The sequence below is a fragment of the Taudactylus pleione genome, unplaced genomic scaffold (assembly GCF_031769625.1).
Source record: "Taudactylus pleione unplaced genomic scaffold, aTauple2 ptg000038l, whole genome shotgun sequence".
Classification (NCBI taxonomy): domain Eukaryota; kingdom Metazoa; phylum Chordata; class Amphibia; order Anura; family Myobatrachidae; genus Taudactylus; species Taudactylus pleione.
In genome coordinates, this window is record NW_028284440.1 from 2,264,695 (window position 1) to 2,280,932 (window position 16,238).

At 46.0% G+C, this 16,238-nt stretch overlaps 1 protein-coding gene across 4 annotated transcripts in view; it reads right to left on the reverse strand.

Annotated features, from left to right (window-relative positions):
* CPSF6 (cleavage and polyadenylation specific factor 6) overlaps positions 1–6,333 on the reverse strand; it is a 65,774-nt gene extending 59,441 nt beyond the window's left edge. For all 4 annotated transcript variants that reach the window (XM_088452488.1, XM_088452487.1, XM_088452486.1 and 1 more), the window contains exons 1-3: positions 6,137–6,333; positions 1,556–1,762; positions 662–765 (exon numbers count right to left, since the gene is read on the reverse strand). In XM_088452488.1, the coding sequence (XP_088308614.1) occupies positions 662–765; positions 1,556–1,762; positions 6,137–6,196 (371 nt within the window). In that variant the 5' untranslated portion in view covers positions 6,197–6,333. The remainder of the gene's footprint in view (positions 1–661; positions 766–1,555; positions 1,763–6,136) is intronic.
* Positions 6,334–16,238: the final 9,905 nt, after the last annotated feature.

Here is a 16,238-nt window from a genome sequence, read left to right on the forward strand (position 1 = left end):
AATGATTAAACAGAAAGGCTACAGGAAAAACTACATATCTGTGAAATAATAGCGTTTGTATATTTAATTGTTCCATATCGAGGTAACTATTTTGTCTGTCACGGTTTCCAAAATGTGATGAAAATAGAATATAACTGAAGCAACACATTGGGGGCGAATCAATTCAGAATGATGTTGAGTAACCTCGGGAAGGAGTTCCTGGACCTATTCAATTGTCCGACTAGAACCACTTAAGTCAGAGACTGACAGTTACCGTGCCTTAAACTGGGTGTTTCGTCGACTAACCAGCATTCTCCGACAAAAGTGACGGACACGAGGCTGTTAGTTGAAAAACAGCATCACAGTCAACACTTGCTAGCAAAATAGCAATGTTGATTAGCTCCAGGAACTTCTTCCCAGGACTATACAAGTACTGAATTGAACCACCTCATATGTATACAAAAACCAGTTTGCCAGTTCTAATACAAATGTCTCCTTAGGAACAAGCAACACAAATTAGACTACCTAGGCATTAGTTTTCTTATACAGATCAAAATTACACAGATAATTATGTTTTATTTTTGTTTGTTTTTTTCAGCCAAAGCATTTTAAATATGTATAAACAATGGAAAACATTTATAACAAAACAAAAAGCATAATTGCACAAAGTGTTTGAACTTACCCTTTTGACTGGCCATTGGCTCTATTTTCATAGAATTTTATTTCCAAAATATCATTAACACCCAGAGAATGAACAGCATCAGTTAAATCTTCATCTGTTGTCCACTAAACACAGAATATTGCTGCATTAAAGTTTGCAAATAAAAAATAAAAAATCCAGGTTGACAGCAAGAAATACTACACCACTTTAAGCGGAAGTAAACAAAAGTTTAAAAACAAACCTTATACTACCTAACTTCAGCATCTGCCCAAGTCAGATGTGTAGAGTAGATACAATTAGATCACTATTTTAAGTTAACATTTGTTTCCAAGGGGGCGATTCAATTGATTGCGATGTTGAATAGCCTCGAGAAGGAGATCCAGAAGTTATCAATTCACAGACTTAAGTGCTTCTATTTCGACTAGAAGCACTTAACTCAGAGAATGCCGGTTAGTGCGACTAAAGCGGGTGTTTAGTCGCAAGAACCGGAATTTTCCCAACTTAAGTGCTGGCTGGGATGCTGTTATCGCTGCGATAAGTTGTAAAACAGCATCACGGCCAGCACTTTAGCCGGATCTCTGCTCTCACTTCAGGAAGGTGCGAGCTAAAATCCTACTTAGTTGGCTTAACATCGCTGTCAATTTAATAGCCCTGGGACTTCCTTCCCGGGCTATTCAACATTGCGGCCAAATGATTCTCCCCCCCCCCCACCCCCCCCCCCCCGAATTCGGTGGCAAGGACATTGGGAATTGTGATGAACCAAAATATGAAAATGGAAGAATTTGCTAAAGAATCAAAGCCTTCACCAAAATATCTCCAGTTGTGAATAGTTATTGAAATGTCTGAAAGTACATTTCAGAATAGGACAGCTGAACAAATAACTGAATTTCAAATTTACAATACATGCACTCTTACCCATGTTAGATTTCCTATGTACAGGGAAAATCTCTTTTCAGGGTAAGTAAATACAATATTTGTAGCCGACCCTTTCACAACATCATCTGAAACAGATGCTGCAAGATTGTCCATGTAGTCCCGGTCTTCAGGAGCATCTCCATTATTTGCAGGGGACATGACATCATCATACAGCTCAATCTGCTCGTGTGCACCATATTCTGCTTCCTATAATGTAAAAGTACTTTCATTAAGGTTGAATTTTATGCTCATCTAAACAAATAATGGATTTGACAACGTAATTATTACTAGATAAACTATAAAACAACAATTCCATCCTGAAACGCTAAGTGGGCGATTGAATTGTTTCGCGTGTCCCTCGCTTGGCACCTATACAAAACAGGCGTCCGATGGAGCAATACAATTGTTTCTCCGTTCAGGCACCCATTAGTATTTAACACGCCTAAAAGAACTGGGTTTAGTCGCGCCCACACAATGGACTTTGCACACAAGAGAATGTATGCAACACTTATATGTGAAAGAAAAAGCAAAGTAAAAACTGTTCAAGAAAATCCAACGTATGTGGTAGACCGGGTTGTATGTGTGATGATATCTGAATCAGTTTATTTTCTCCATATTTTTCGTGCAATACTGTAACAAAGTACACGTTATTTTATAAGTTACGAAAGCATCTAAGGGGAGATGATTGTTTATTTGGGTACTCAACAGAGCTATAAAATTGTTGCTCTGATCAGGCATGAGTGCCATGGACTCATTCTCCTGAGGTGGCGAGCAGAAATGTGCAAAAGGGCAGCAGTTTGGGAGCCCAAAGTGCCATTTCGGCAGAACACCCAAATATTTAGACAGGTTTAGCCATTTACGCATATAAATCCGGTGTATTTGAGCGCAATATGTGCTAAATGTAATGGGCTCCTATGGCACTTGCACCCACCAGAACAACAATTGAGTACCTCCATCGGACGCCCATTACTTTTGGACACGCAAAAAACAATTCAATCTCCCTCTAAGACAGCAACAATATTTTGAGTGGAAAGAAAACTTGGTGCTGTGTAGCTAGTGCTGAAACCCGATTAATCCAAAACTCAAGGCGATTGTGGGGCAACCAACCCAAGTTTTTTGCCATTCTCCATATAACAGCTAAACTAATGGAAGAAGATGGGTAAATCGGTCTGAAAATTATCTAACTAATCCACCAAGATTAATTCAAAACACTGTAGAAAGGAGATGGATTTCTGGTGCAGTGCTTGGTATGAATATCATATCCAACCACAAAATGACAGCCTAGTAATGGAAGGTGGTTTATATGACCAATTAATGTTTGTGCTTTGAAACTGTCAGTACACATACAGAATTTTGAATAGTTCTTAAAAACTGCCTTCCGTCACCAGGCAGCCATACTACGGTTGGCTATGAAATTATTTATACTGAGCAAGCAGGAAATGCCTCACCTATCTAAATTAATCTGAACCTAACATGCGAACATTTAATTAGAGCTGTAGTGGGTGAAACATCATGGGTTATAAAGCAAAGAATTATGCTGGGTACAGCCTAGCCAATATACATTCATACAGCCGAACTATATATTGGTCAGTGTGCACACATGATTTTATCTGAGTAAAGTCGTTCACAGATATATCGCATCTGTGCAATATATCGTTCAAATGGTTCAGTGTGTACACGTGACGGACAATATATTAGGTCACCGCCGGGGATGCGCCCGGCGTCTATTCTCCCTTTCTGCAGCGCTTGGGGGCTGCCTGGCATGTCCGTAAGCGCCGGGCACGCCCCCAAGTATGACGAAAAGGGGGACGCGTCTTATAGACACGCCCCTTTTCGTAGCCACACCCCTTTTCTGACGCGCGCGCGCCGAAGGCGTGCGCACAACATTGCCCTCTCTAGCTCCGGCGCCCTGCCTGCCGCCGGAGCTAGAGGGAACACTAGAAACCTCAATGCAAAATTGCATTGTTGTCTAAAGCTAGGTAACCACTATGCAATTATAGAGCCATTTCGGCAATAACCAGATCTGCAGTGCATAGATTCTCAAACCTGGCCCACAGAACCCCAACTGTTCATGTTTTCCAGGTCTCCTCGCAGAATCACAAGGGAAATAATTAGCTCCACCTGTGGATCTTTTAAAATATATGTCAGTTATGCTGGGCATACACTCTACAATTATCGGGCCCATCTGCCCGATATCCGCAGATTGCCCCGATAATTGTAATGTGTGTGGCCGACCGAAGTTTAAATATCAATCGGTCGGGCATGCTGGATCATCCAGCCTGCTCGTTACGATATCTGCAAGGTAAAATATCGGCCGCATTGAGCAGTGTATGCCCAGCCGCAGCCAATAGACATTTCCCCTGTTCTTTCCAATGGAAGGAATAGTGAAATGTCTGCTTCCCTGGGGGCGGAGCGCAGATCTCACAATGTATGCCCGCGATATCAGCGGGCAGACAGGCTGCCAGATAAAAGGTCTGTTGGTCTGACAGGCATTTTATCTGGCAATGTACGCCCAGCATAAGTAATGAATACACCTATGCAACTGCTAGGTGACCTGGAAAATGTTAACTGTTTGGGGTCCGTGTTTGATAACCAATGGTGTAGCGTGTAGGTATGACTGTTTCAGTCCACAAACACTCCTTCGATTATCAAATCGGTCAGACTTGCCAGAATATATCGGCCAAGGAGTCCCGATATTGTGTAGAGTGTGAAAATTCACGTTAATCAGACCATGGGCTCAATTGAATTGAGTGCACTGCTGAATAGCAGCGGGAGGGAGCTCCCAGAGCTATTCAATTCACTGCGCCGTTTGGTCTGATTAAAGGATTTCTATTCTTTTCACACACCCGTGGGTGCAAGCAGAAATCCGACAAAAGTGCAGCTGCACGGCTGTTTTCCTGCTTAGCACAGCGCTAACAGCCACACGGCCGGCACTTTAGTCGGAGAATGTTGGTTCTCGCGACTAACACCCAGGTTAAAGGTACGAGAACCAGCATTCTCCAACTTAACTGGCAACTGTCGGACCAAACAACACAGTGAATTGAAGAATTCAAAGAGCTCCCTCCCAGGGATATTCAGCATTGCACTGAATCGAATCGAGACCCATATTTGCTATGAATTTTCCTGATTATATAATTATAGTGTGTACCGCAAATATCCGAACCTTTCTTGCAGAAAAATCATCCTGAATGTTGGGCTGACAAAATATAAATAATTGCATAGTATGTAGCTAGCTTTACCCTAAATCAGGGAAAAATCTGGTCACACGGAATTGTTAGATTTATCAAAGCTTGTAAACACTTATTTCACAATACGATGTGTGCTTACATAATTGAAGTCTGGTGTCTCTTTGATTAAATAGTTTCAATGTGAGGTCCTTTTAAAGATGCAGCCCTTGAAGTGTATCATTTTGTTAAGCATTGCTTCACAGTATTTGAATACACACACACTAACAAATCACCTGAAAAAATCTCAGTCTACCTAATGCATATCACAAGAGTGCTAGCTTGTCTGGTGATGATGATCTCTATATGAAAGGGTAATTAAAGTTTTAAAGGACTAACCTTATTTTGTTTTAAAGCTACATATTTTTTGCAATAACATATTAAAAGTACACTCATGTATAAGACATGCCTGGTAATGCTGACATCTTACCAGCCATTACAAGGCTTTGCTAACCATAACTTCGTTACAGGACAGGCTTTAAAAGAATAAAGTAAGACCACAGGAAGCAGTCTCTGCACAATAATTTAAGTACTGACATTTACCAAATATTGGAGAGAGATCAAGTCAAGTTACTCATAGCAACCAATCAGCTTGTCATTTTGCTAGCACACCCCTTAAAATGACAGAAGTTGATTTTATGGTCAACTTTACTTTCACTATCTCCAAAATTTGATAAATAATTGCTAAGGAAGAACTTAGTATATAATGGGAGCATCATCAATTAGTTATTTGGGAACATCTTCTCAGATACTTGTGCAGTCAATTTTATAATTACATCTGTGACTATGCCAGTAGATAGTGTATAAGCACATATTCAGCACATAGGAAACACACAGTAATCCACCCAATGTGCTAAATGCCATCCTGCCTGGTACGTAGAAAATGACTAACTTGTAACACTGCAAACTGACTATTTTTTTATTTTATTTTTAAAGCAAAGTTTTTCCCCCACTTTCTGCCCATTGCTACGTTCGATTACCACTTAAAAAGTACAATAACACGCAACTCACATCACTACCCTGGGCAGAGAACTACGGGCCATATTAATCACACACAGGTAGAGAGCCGCACACGAGCAGGCCTTTGTTATTCCCAGGCCTGGTACAGCGCGGGGGAGGCGGGGCTGCGGCCTACACACAACACCAGGACTAGACAATGGGAGCGGGGCCCGGGCTGCCTCCCTCAAGCGGTGCCGGTTCATCAGTACCTGAGGGCGAGGGCGGCAGCACACGCTGCGACCCTTACATCCCACAGGGCAGCGGAGAGAGCGCATTGGAGGCATTACTGCTGCCCGTCCTCCCCACCCCCTTATCGGAGAGCAGGATAACGTCCCGGCGGCGGCGGAGGCCCCTTTACCTGGTTAAATTCCTCTCCTACGTCCGCGTAGATGTCTATGTGATCCACTCCGTCCGCCATCTTCCGCCGCGCCTGCCAGCCACGGAGAGCCGCGGTCTCGCCGACTGAGCAAAGGAACCAAGCGGGAAAGCCGCGCGTCACTTCCGGCCGCAGCCGCGGGGAAGAGTGGGACGGAGGGTGGAAGAGTTAGTTTGAATTGTGAAATCTTTATTGCAAAAAAGGGTAATGCGTTAACAGAGTCATTCGTATATTTAAGAACATTCTTCTTAATTGCTCTAGGTTACTAATTACATTTATTTCTGAATACAATTATTACTAGAATTATGGTTTACTTCAGTTGTTCAGCTATGTTAAAATGAACATATATAGGGTCACAGATAATATTTGTTTTGTTAAAGTTATTAAAATAATATAGATTTTTATTTATTTTTTTGTCATACCGTGTTCATTAAATATACACATTTTCTGTTAACTGGATGCTCTGTACAGCAGCTGAGCTGTCCCTTTAATGTATAGCCTCATATGTCTTTTCATCATACAATCTAAAAGCTGGGTCATACTTATCTACTCTCCCAGAATATCTGGTAGAATCCCTTATGTCAGGTGGCTGTCCTAGACTCCTGGAGGAGTAGGGTAGGGATGGACTGGACTTTGGTATAATGTTCTCTTTATATCAAGTTTTTTTATATTTAAACACTTTGTTGAAAGTACAAATAAATCTAAAGGTTTTAATTTTATTGACCGCTTCCATCTTTATTCCCGTGAATGGGTGGGTAGGGGCCCCAGGGTCTCATTGAGACCCGCTCGCGAGCGCAGGACGCTGTCGATGTTGATTGACAACACGCCCCCTTTGGTGGGTGTGCCGGGGGCGTGGCTGCCAGACGGAGGCGTTCCCATGGTTAGTGGGAGTGATTTTGGCTCTGATAGAGCCTAATTCACTCAAGGGCTTGCGGTCACCGAGACCCTACCACAGGGTCTCGTCGCAAGCCCGATGGTCTTGACTTGGTCAATACCATCGCGACCATCTTTTTGGCCGCTCGTATATGCTGTGGGTGGTCACCCACAGCTATGTGAGCGTCCAAGAGGCTGCTCCAAGTTTAGGTAGGAGGGCCCTGATTCAGAGCGAGCGCTCTGGTCAGAGCGTCCGGCTCTGAATCAGGCCCCCAGTGCATTGCTTAGCACAGGTTCTACAATGCAGTTAAGACAGCCCTGCTCCAAATAGCCGGCTTTATTATTCCACTGTTTTGAGGTTGAATGGACACCTGCCGGCAATGCCTAATAGTCTACAGATAGCCAAACTGCCAGCGCTATAGTCCAAACTGCCATTTAAAAACCTGCAACTAAACTGCCACATCAGTGTGGCCAATCAGAACATGAGGACTCCAAATGCATATTTTTGGCCTGATTCAGAGTTGCACGTCATGTCGATGCTGCACACAGAAAGATGCAATTTCGATGGGATTTCCAGGCAGGTATCGGGGGTGGATAGCCAGATGCGACGTGTCGCTGGCGTGTCGAGGTCAGCAACGGCGTTCAAAGATGCAGTTGCACTGACACCTGCGACCATGTTCAGATAGCAAAAGTGCACCCAATGGCGCGTCTCAGTAGGTGCGGTGACAAAATGCCATCGTTGCCAGTTCGCATCTCAGTAGGCTGAGAATCGCTTGCGGTATTTGCATAAAGATGCAGACACTGTTGCATGAAAAGACGCAAGTCGTGGCTGACACTGCGTCCAACTCTGCGTCAGGCCCTTAGTGAGGGCAATTATTATATATTGATGAATCGGTAAATAACATTAATAATAATCTTGTTGAGGCTATATCATTTTATTATTACTTTGGGATAAAAAAAATTAATTTGATTAAGAGGGCAATATTATTTTGTTAGTGGCAACATTGTTAACTGGTGTTTAAAAACTATTTACGACGGGAGCAAAAATTATTATTGTATGATGTGGACACCATTTATAGAGCCATAAATTGTACATACATCTCCAGCCACCGTCTTTATGCATCCCTAATAGAAGAGCCTGTCCCCACTGGTGATGGAGGTGTGCAGAAGCGCTGAGAAGAAATCAGGCCTCATCATTATAACACATTACATTAATACATCCCCAAACACACCTACTACATTAGAACCTGACCAAACACACATTACATGAATACCGTCACACACACACATTATAGTAATACCTTTCCCATACACACACACACACACACACACATTATGTTAATACAGGGCTCGACAAAACCCGGGGCCCAGGTCGCCATGGCGACCAGATTTGGTAGCTTTGGCGACCAGATTTTCAGCAACGCCCGGGCCCTGTAGTGCAGACCGCGAGCGCGGTCCACACTACAGAGTAACAAACAGCCGGCTGTGGGGGCACTGCATAGTTTAGGTGCTCAGTAATGCTGCCCCGGAGGAAGGGGGGGTCTGGCTCCTACACTTTCATCCTGGCTCCTAGGTTTTAGAAAAATTTGTCAAGCCCTGCGTTAATAACACCACTCACACTTTACATCAATAGCACAACAAACATTACATTAATATCACACATACATTATTAATACCCCATCACACACATTAGATTAATGCCTGCCCTCACACATCTCATTAATTCCACCATACACATTACATTAACATACCTCCCAACATTAGACAGGAGAGGAGCCGAAGGCACGAAAAAGAGGCAAGGCCCAAAACATTGTTATGGGCCATGCATCATCCCCCTGTATTTTGTCATGCTGGGGGCATGCCCGGCGCTTTCCAAGCTGCTGGGCTGCACCCAGTCCCTCTGTCTAGTGTTTGGATGCCACGCACATGTGCGCTGCATCCATTTACTGCTGCTATGCTATGCAGAGCAGCAGATGAGAAGACCTCCCAAAATTCCCTCCATGCAGGACACTGTGGCCCACAGGTGGGATGGCAGGACATTGCCCGAAAAGTAGGACTGTCCTGCCAAAATCGGGACAGGAGGTCTGCATTAGTATCGCCACACACACCTTACATTAATACAATTACATACATTATAACACACTGGGACACTGGAGAGGTGGGCCAGTTGGGCAGTCCATGTGGAGTGGAGGGAGAGTGAGGGGAAGGAGCAGGAACGGAGTCGAAAGGAATGGCAGAGGGGAGGGAGGGAGGGAGGGACAAAAAGCCAGGGCCAGCTCCCTGTAGCACAGGTCTGCCATACCAGTAACCCTGGCCCCAGTCCATGCTATCATAACTGTTTGATCAGGGTGGGCCCATAAACCTAGGTGCCAGATCAGAGCTCTCCTGACTAATAGGGCGGTATTCAGTTGTTTTGCCCCCTTACGCGCCCGACAGGAGCTATTCATTTGTTGCTCCTGTCGGGCTCGATCAGCTTCCGGCGCACCATTTCAGCTCGCAGCCCCAAAGCGCCCAAACAGCACTTTTACGTGGCTAAACCCGACCACTATGGGCACGATCAGTACGAAAATGGGCATTAATTAAATAGCGCCCCACAATCTCCTGTCACTTTAGACGGGTGAGCCAGACCGCGAAAACAATTGAATAGCGCCCATAGACTTGTGGGCACTGTACACCCTGCACCCAAGGTGGATACGCCATTTATGTACAGTTATACAAGGGCTGAGGAAGCCGCTGATACTGAGGAAAGGTGGAAAAACACGTTATCTATTCCCCAATACTCTGGAGGTGTTATGATTACTTGCTGAAACTGCATATGGAACATCCCTCCCTCTGGAGCTGCATCTGTGGAATTACTAGCAGATGGAGGTAAAACAAAGCAGTAAAATACTCAGACAGTGACTACTACTAAAAGGAGCCTGATGATTATTATGGTATGTGAAGTCTCACCTGTTTGAATTAACATACTAACCAAGCCTTAATACAGACTGGACTTTGCTTTACTAACAATATACAACCTAAGTCTACTAATTTGGACATTAACTAATCCACTTGGCTGGAATTTATGAGCTGCCTGCACAATAAGAATGTTTTAGTGTATCATTTAATATGTGTATTGTTAAGGCACTTAAAGATTTTCTGTCCAACCATCCAACTAGTTGATTGGTTGGAATGAAAATCTGGTAAGGTATGAAAGCAAATGAAAATCAGCAATTTGCTCCCAAACGCCGGAAAATGGACAAAAACTGTTGTTTGAACAAATTGTTTAGATCATACATTTAACAAATTTGTCTGACGACCATTTTCATCTGTTTTCTGGCATTCAGGAACAAATTTCTGATCATCAGTTACTCCCATACATTACCAGATTTTCATTCCAACCAATCAACTAGTTGGATTGTTGGACAGAAAATCTTTCCGTGTGTATGCAGCTTACGGACCTCATTCAGAGCCGCTCGCTCTGAATGAGGGCGGGCGCTTTTTTTTTTTTAGCCAGCCTCCTGGCCGCTTGCTAAGCTGTGGGTGACCACCCACAGCTTTTGCGAGTGGTCAGGTGATGGTCGCGACCATTGGGCTTGCGAAGAGACCCTTGTGGTAGGGTCTCGTCTGCCGCAAGCCCCAGTGAGCTTCCTGCTCTAATAGATCACTAGTGATGTCAGTAGGGCCGCCCACAAACGGCAGGCGTTCCTTCAGGAATGCCTCCGTTTGTCCAGCCACCCCCCCCTCCCCGCTTACAAAACGGGGCTAGCTGTCGATCAACATCGACAGCTGCCCCGTTTGTAGCGAGCCCCGGAGCGAGTGAATTTCTCACTCGCTCCGGGTCTTGCGCACACGCGCGTGCTCAGTGCCCCACCATCGACCCGCTTGCGAGCAGGTCTGAATGAGGGCCTAAGTCTTTGTAAGATTGCCATCATTTGAATATTACCATTATAAGAGGCCTATTCATGATTATTAATAATCGGGGTCAGAACGGACCCCGATAATTAACATTGTAACTCGCCGCAAAATCCGGAGCAATTCATCATTGCTCCGGCGCGGTGACAGCTGATTCAAAATCAGCTGTCCCCGCGAGTGGCTTCACTGCTCCTTTCGGAGCAGTGACAGGAGTACGCATGCGTGACCTACAGGTCATGCATGTGCACAAGAGCCCCGGCGGGATGAGCCGGACAGGGGCGGAGGGATCCGAAAGAATCCCTCTTTGCAACTCGGACCTCCTTCCCATAGGGAAGGAGCAGGTTGCGATCCACAAGCGGGAGCATTCACCATCTGAAAATGGCGAATGCTCCCACAGTCAAGCTCCGAAAATATTGTTTTACCTTATTGATGATTGGCCCGATAACTTAATTTTTACAATTGCAGGTGAAAATTTTCATTTTCACCTGCTGTTGTAAAAATTAAGTAATGATGAATAGGCCCCTAAGGGGTCTATTTACTAAGCAGTGTTATGAGACAGAGTGAAAAGTGATAAGGTGCCAGCCAATCAGCTCCCAACTGCCATCTCAAAGGCTGTGTTTGAATAATGACAGTTGGGAGCTGATTGGCTGGCACCTTATCACAGACTTATCACTTTTCACTCTGGGCCTGATTCAGAGCCGCTCGTAAGCGGCTGCTCGTTCGCTGTGAGCGATGTTCGCACTACTGCGCATGCGTATGGGTCGTAATGCGCATGCGCAAACCAGTCATTGCAGTCGGAAATCGTGCGCTCGCAAAACAACGAGGGGCTGCTAATTTGATTGACAGAATGTACCATTTGTGGGTGGTAACAGGGGAAGGTGCTTGAAAACGGGGGAGTGGAGATCCGAACGCAGGCGTGCCTAACGGTAAAAAGGGCGTTTAATAGGAGTGCATAATTAGTAAAGGAGCGTCATCGACCACGTCACTTGTCTTTTAGCCTGAACTGCTCGCAGTGATTGCGGCAGGAAAAACCTACCACAAGCACTGCGAGCAGTTCAGATGCCTTTCGATGTACCCGATTAATCATATAAATACCGGAGATGACGTGTGATGCGAACGGCAAAGGGGCGTCTTTACAAAATAGCGAGCGCATTTTTCGTTCGCTCGCTCAGACATAGAGGCATCAACAAACCGCAATGAGCGAGGACTCAATTTAAATAGCCGGCCCCTTTTTTGGAACGACCGTCCGCAAATAGCGTCCGGCTCTGAATCAGGCCCTCTGTCTCATAACACTGCTTAGTAAATAGACCCCAAAATTTTTTAATTGTTTTATGTTGACATAATATAGCTTTCTATTTAAAAAATATTAAAATAAAGAATATATTCTATGAACATTTCTTAATTGAACAGCGCTTCCTTGTGGGCAGATATCATTCCTCCATATTATGTATATTGTTATACACATACCTACACACCGGATTTGGTCGGGAGCCTCCCGAAAATCGAGTGCCGCTCCCGACCCCTCGGAGAAGAAGGTAAGCCTCCCGGCCAGCCGCCGCCCCCCCAGACGCCCCGCTGTGGTGGTGAGCGATGATGCGATTCGCGTTGAATCGCGTCATCCTGACCCTGCTTTACAATGCCGAAAACCTTGATTTCACGGCAACGCCCCCTGCTCCATCCCATTGCCGGGTAGTATCCGGGCCACGCCCCCTCTATACGCGTCACTCCTTCCTGCTTGTCTGACCTGGCTGCCCCCTGGCAAGAGTGGCATTAATGGGATTGATTAAAAAAGGCTAATGTAGCCAGCCAACTTTGTTTTTACTCAGTAATGATAGCAGGTTATTATTATGATGTAAAAAAATACATCCCCCAAATATTCTAATTTAGGCAGCACTGTTCCAATTAGTTGCCATGAATGTTGTGAAGTATGTGTTACTCACTCACTGTTGTCAGCAGAATGCTACTCGCCTCTGCTACTGGTACAGGTAGCACTGCAGGGGTAGAAAGTATACTTTATGGTGATTAGCTAAAGGAGTTCTGAAAATACAATTTACTTAGTGTTATATTGGAATTTGTATTGCTCCTATGTATGAATGTCAGGATACTGCCCTCCAAGCACAGGGATGTAGTCAGGAAGCCTACGGTCTAAATACCGACTGCCGGCTTCCCGACTGTCTAATCCCAGCAAAATACTAATGACAGGCGTCAAAAACCCGACGCCTGTCATTAGACATATACCGGGAGACCGACGCCCGGCATACCGAACGATGGTAAGCCGGGCGCTGGGCATGGACAGCCGCAGGGGGAGGGTTAGGTTTTAGAGTTACGGTTAGGCTAGGGGAAGGGGGGGTTAGGGTTAGGCATCCCCCCGGGAGACTTAGGTTTAGGCTGCGGGGAAGGGGGGGGGGGTTAGGTTTAGGCACTTAGAGGAGAGTTAGGGTAAGGCACTTGGGTGGGAGGTTAGGGTTAGTCACCCCTAAGGGAGGGTTAGGGGGGGGGGGTTGGGTTAGTAAATACCTTATTAGCGATCGGGATCTTCAGCTCTGCTGGGTTTATGCTGTTGGGATTTGGACCGTTGCCTACTACACCCCCAAGCATAACATGTATACCAGTAATTATACAATGAGTCTATGAAGTGGAATAGAGATAATGCATTTTTCATACTTTGGTAGATTTGAACAGGAAGTTCCCACACAGTGCTGGAATATTTAGTAAACAGCTTGAGTTTTGATGAGTCTTATGTGGTATGTGTGAGTCCACTGAGAATAGAAATACCGGGGCCAGCTCTCTATAGCCTTTATACTGTATATTATGTGCTTGCCATTTTCATAAGGTTGCATAAAATGTCTCTGGCATTTTGGTCATCCTTGGTGGCTTACAGCAGGGATCACACCCCTTGCAGTGACTTGCTCAGCTCCCTGTGGTAGATGTATTATAGCGGCACAGATCATGCCGCTATAACTCCTCCTGCTTTGCCTCTTTACCGCGGTGAAGCAGGAAGCACTACCGATGAGATGTATTGTCTGCTGGAGTGGGGGAGTGAAACTTCCCGTCTCCGGTGATCCCTGCCTGAGTACACAGCCTAGCACTGATGCGCTGTGTCTCACCTCCCTGGCCGGCTCCACAGGGCATGTGCGGGATGTTGCAAGCATTGCAAGATCCTGTGTGCAGCCCCCAGAGCCGGCAGCCACCAATGCATGGACAGTGCTGTCCCTGCTGTGGTAGGGCAACAGTAGTAGCAGCTATCAATATTGATAGCTGCAGCTGTTGCAACGGTCAGTGCAACTGACCGTTCATACATTGCCCTCCATATCGGCGCTGCAATTGTTTAGATAGCAGCGCTGATAATAACATAGAGCCACTGTCATTTACTGCCCAACCCCTCAGTAATACATGGGGGAGAAGCGGTATCAGCGCATATAACGTGTGCTGATACCACTTCTTCCCCATATCGACAGTCAATACATCTACCCCCCTGTTTGCCAGAATGAGGCATGCCCATCAGTGGTTTGCCACCAATAGTAGATGGTTTTACCATCGATGGCAGATATCCGATGGTTTCCACCATCGGTGGCCAAGAGCCCAGCAATGTTTTTTCCCTTTTCCTGGACAGAGAGCTTAGCCCCATTTCTGGCTCGACTCGCAAAGCCCAACCCCTTTCTGTGATTGGCCCGCTGCCCAGCTCGTCACAACCCATGAAGCCCTGATTGGCCCTCTACCCTGCATGTCACAGAGCAGGAATGTCCATCAATGGGTGAAACCATTGATAGTTTCATGCCATCAATGCTAAGCACAGATGGCACCATCAATGGTTAAGTTTTTAATGGCTATCCCTAGACAGAATATGGCAGGCATATAGACAGAGGGCCTGATTCAGGCTCGCAAGCGGGTCGATGGTGGCCCAGTGCGCACATGCGGCGTGCACACTGCGCATGCGCGAGCCCCGAAGTGAGCGCAAAAAACACTCGCTCCGGCGCTCGCATCCAAAAGGAGCAGCTGTCGATGTTGATTGACAGCTGCCCCGTTTGGAAGGCGGGGAAGGGGGGTGGCTGAGCTAACGGAGGCGTTCCTGCAGGAACGCCTCCATTTGTGGGCGGCCCTAATGACATCACTAGTGATGTCAGTAGGTGGACTTCCTGCTCTAATAGTGCAGGAAGTCCACTGGGGCTTGCGGCAACGAGACCCTACCGCAAAAGTCTCGTCGCAAGCCCGCAACCAAAAAAAAAAAACGCACGCCCTGATTCAGAGCGAGCTTTTTGCGAGCGGCTCTGAATCAGGCCCAGAGTACACTGCAGGGAGCAGATCAACTCCTCCTCTGAATGATCTCAATGGAATGGTTAAGTTTTTAATGGCCATCACTAGACAGAATATGGCAGGCATATAGACAGAGGGCCTGATTCAGACCCGCTCGCAAGTTGGTCGATGGGCGGGTAGTGCGCACGCACCACGTGCACACTGCACATGCGCGAGCCCCGGAGCGAGCATAAAATCACTCGTGATGTCAGTAGTGAGCTTACTGCTCTATTAGAGCAGGAAGCTCACTGGGGCTTGCTGGAACGAGACCCTACCACAAGAGTCTCGTCGCAAGCCCGATGGTCGCGACCATCACCTGGCCGCTCGCAAAAGCTGTGGGTGGTCACCCACAGCTTAGCGAGCGGCCAGGAGGCCAGCTCAAAAAAAAAAAAAAAGCCCTGATTCAGAGCGAGCACTCTGAAAGAGCATCCGGCTCTGAATTAGGGCCAGAGTGCACTACAGGGAACTGATCAACTCCTCCTCTGAATGATCTCAATGGCTCCCCCACATGTTTTTTCCCTCTTGGCTCCTCCTCTCTACTACTCCCCTTCCGTCTGCTTCACTCTTTACCTTCCCTGCCTGTTCTCAATTTCTTTTTCATACACCTTCCAATCTCCCCATCCTGCCCGCTTCACTAGGAAGTGGAGGGGATGCAGGAGATTTGCCTACTCTTTCGGTGGTGTGAGGGGTTCCCCGGAAAATAGGGAGCCTCCCAGGAGAGTAGGCAAGTATGAGTTATACACATACATATGTAGTCACAAACACATACACATATACATACAGGGCCAGCCCGATCCTAATTTTTTTGGTAAGCGGATATAAATTTTGGTGCCCCTTGTGAAATAATCCAGATTTTTCGGCTACAGAAAAAGGCTATTTAATTGCACAGCCTTTCCCCGCGCAGCGGGGATTTTTGACGGTAATTAGTCATGGTGGAAACCCTGCGTCTAATTGAATAACCCCCATAGGCTACGCATAAAAAAAACACAGCCCCCAAGTGAAAATAATTATGCTTTGCAAAAAA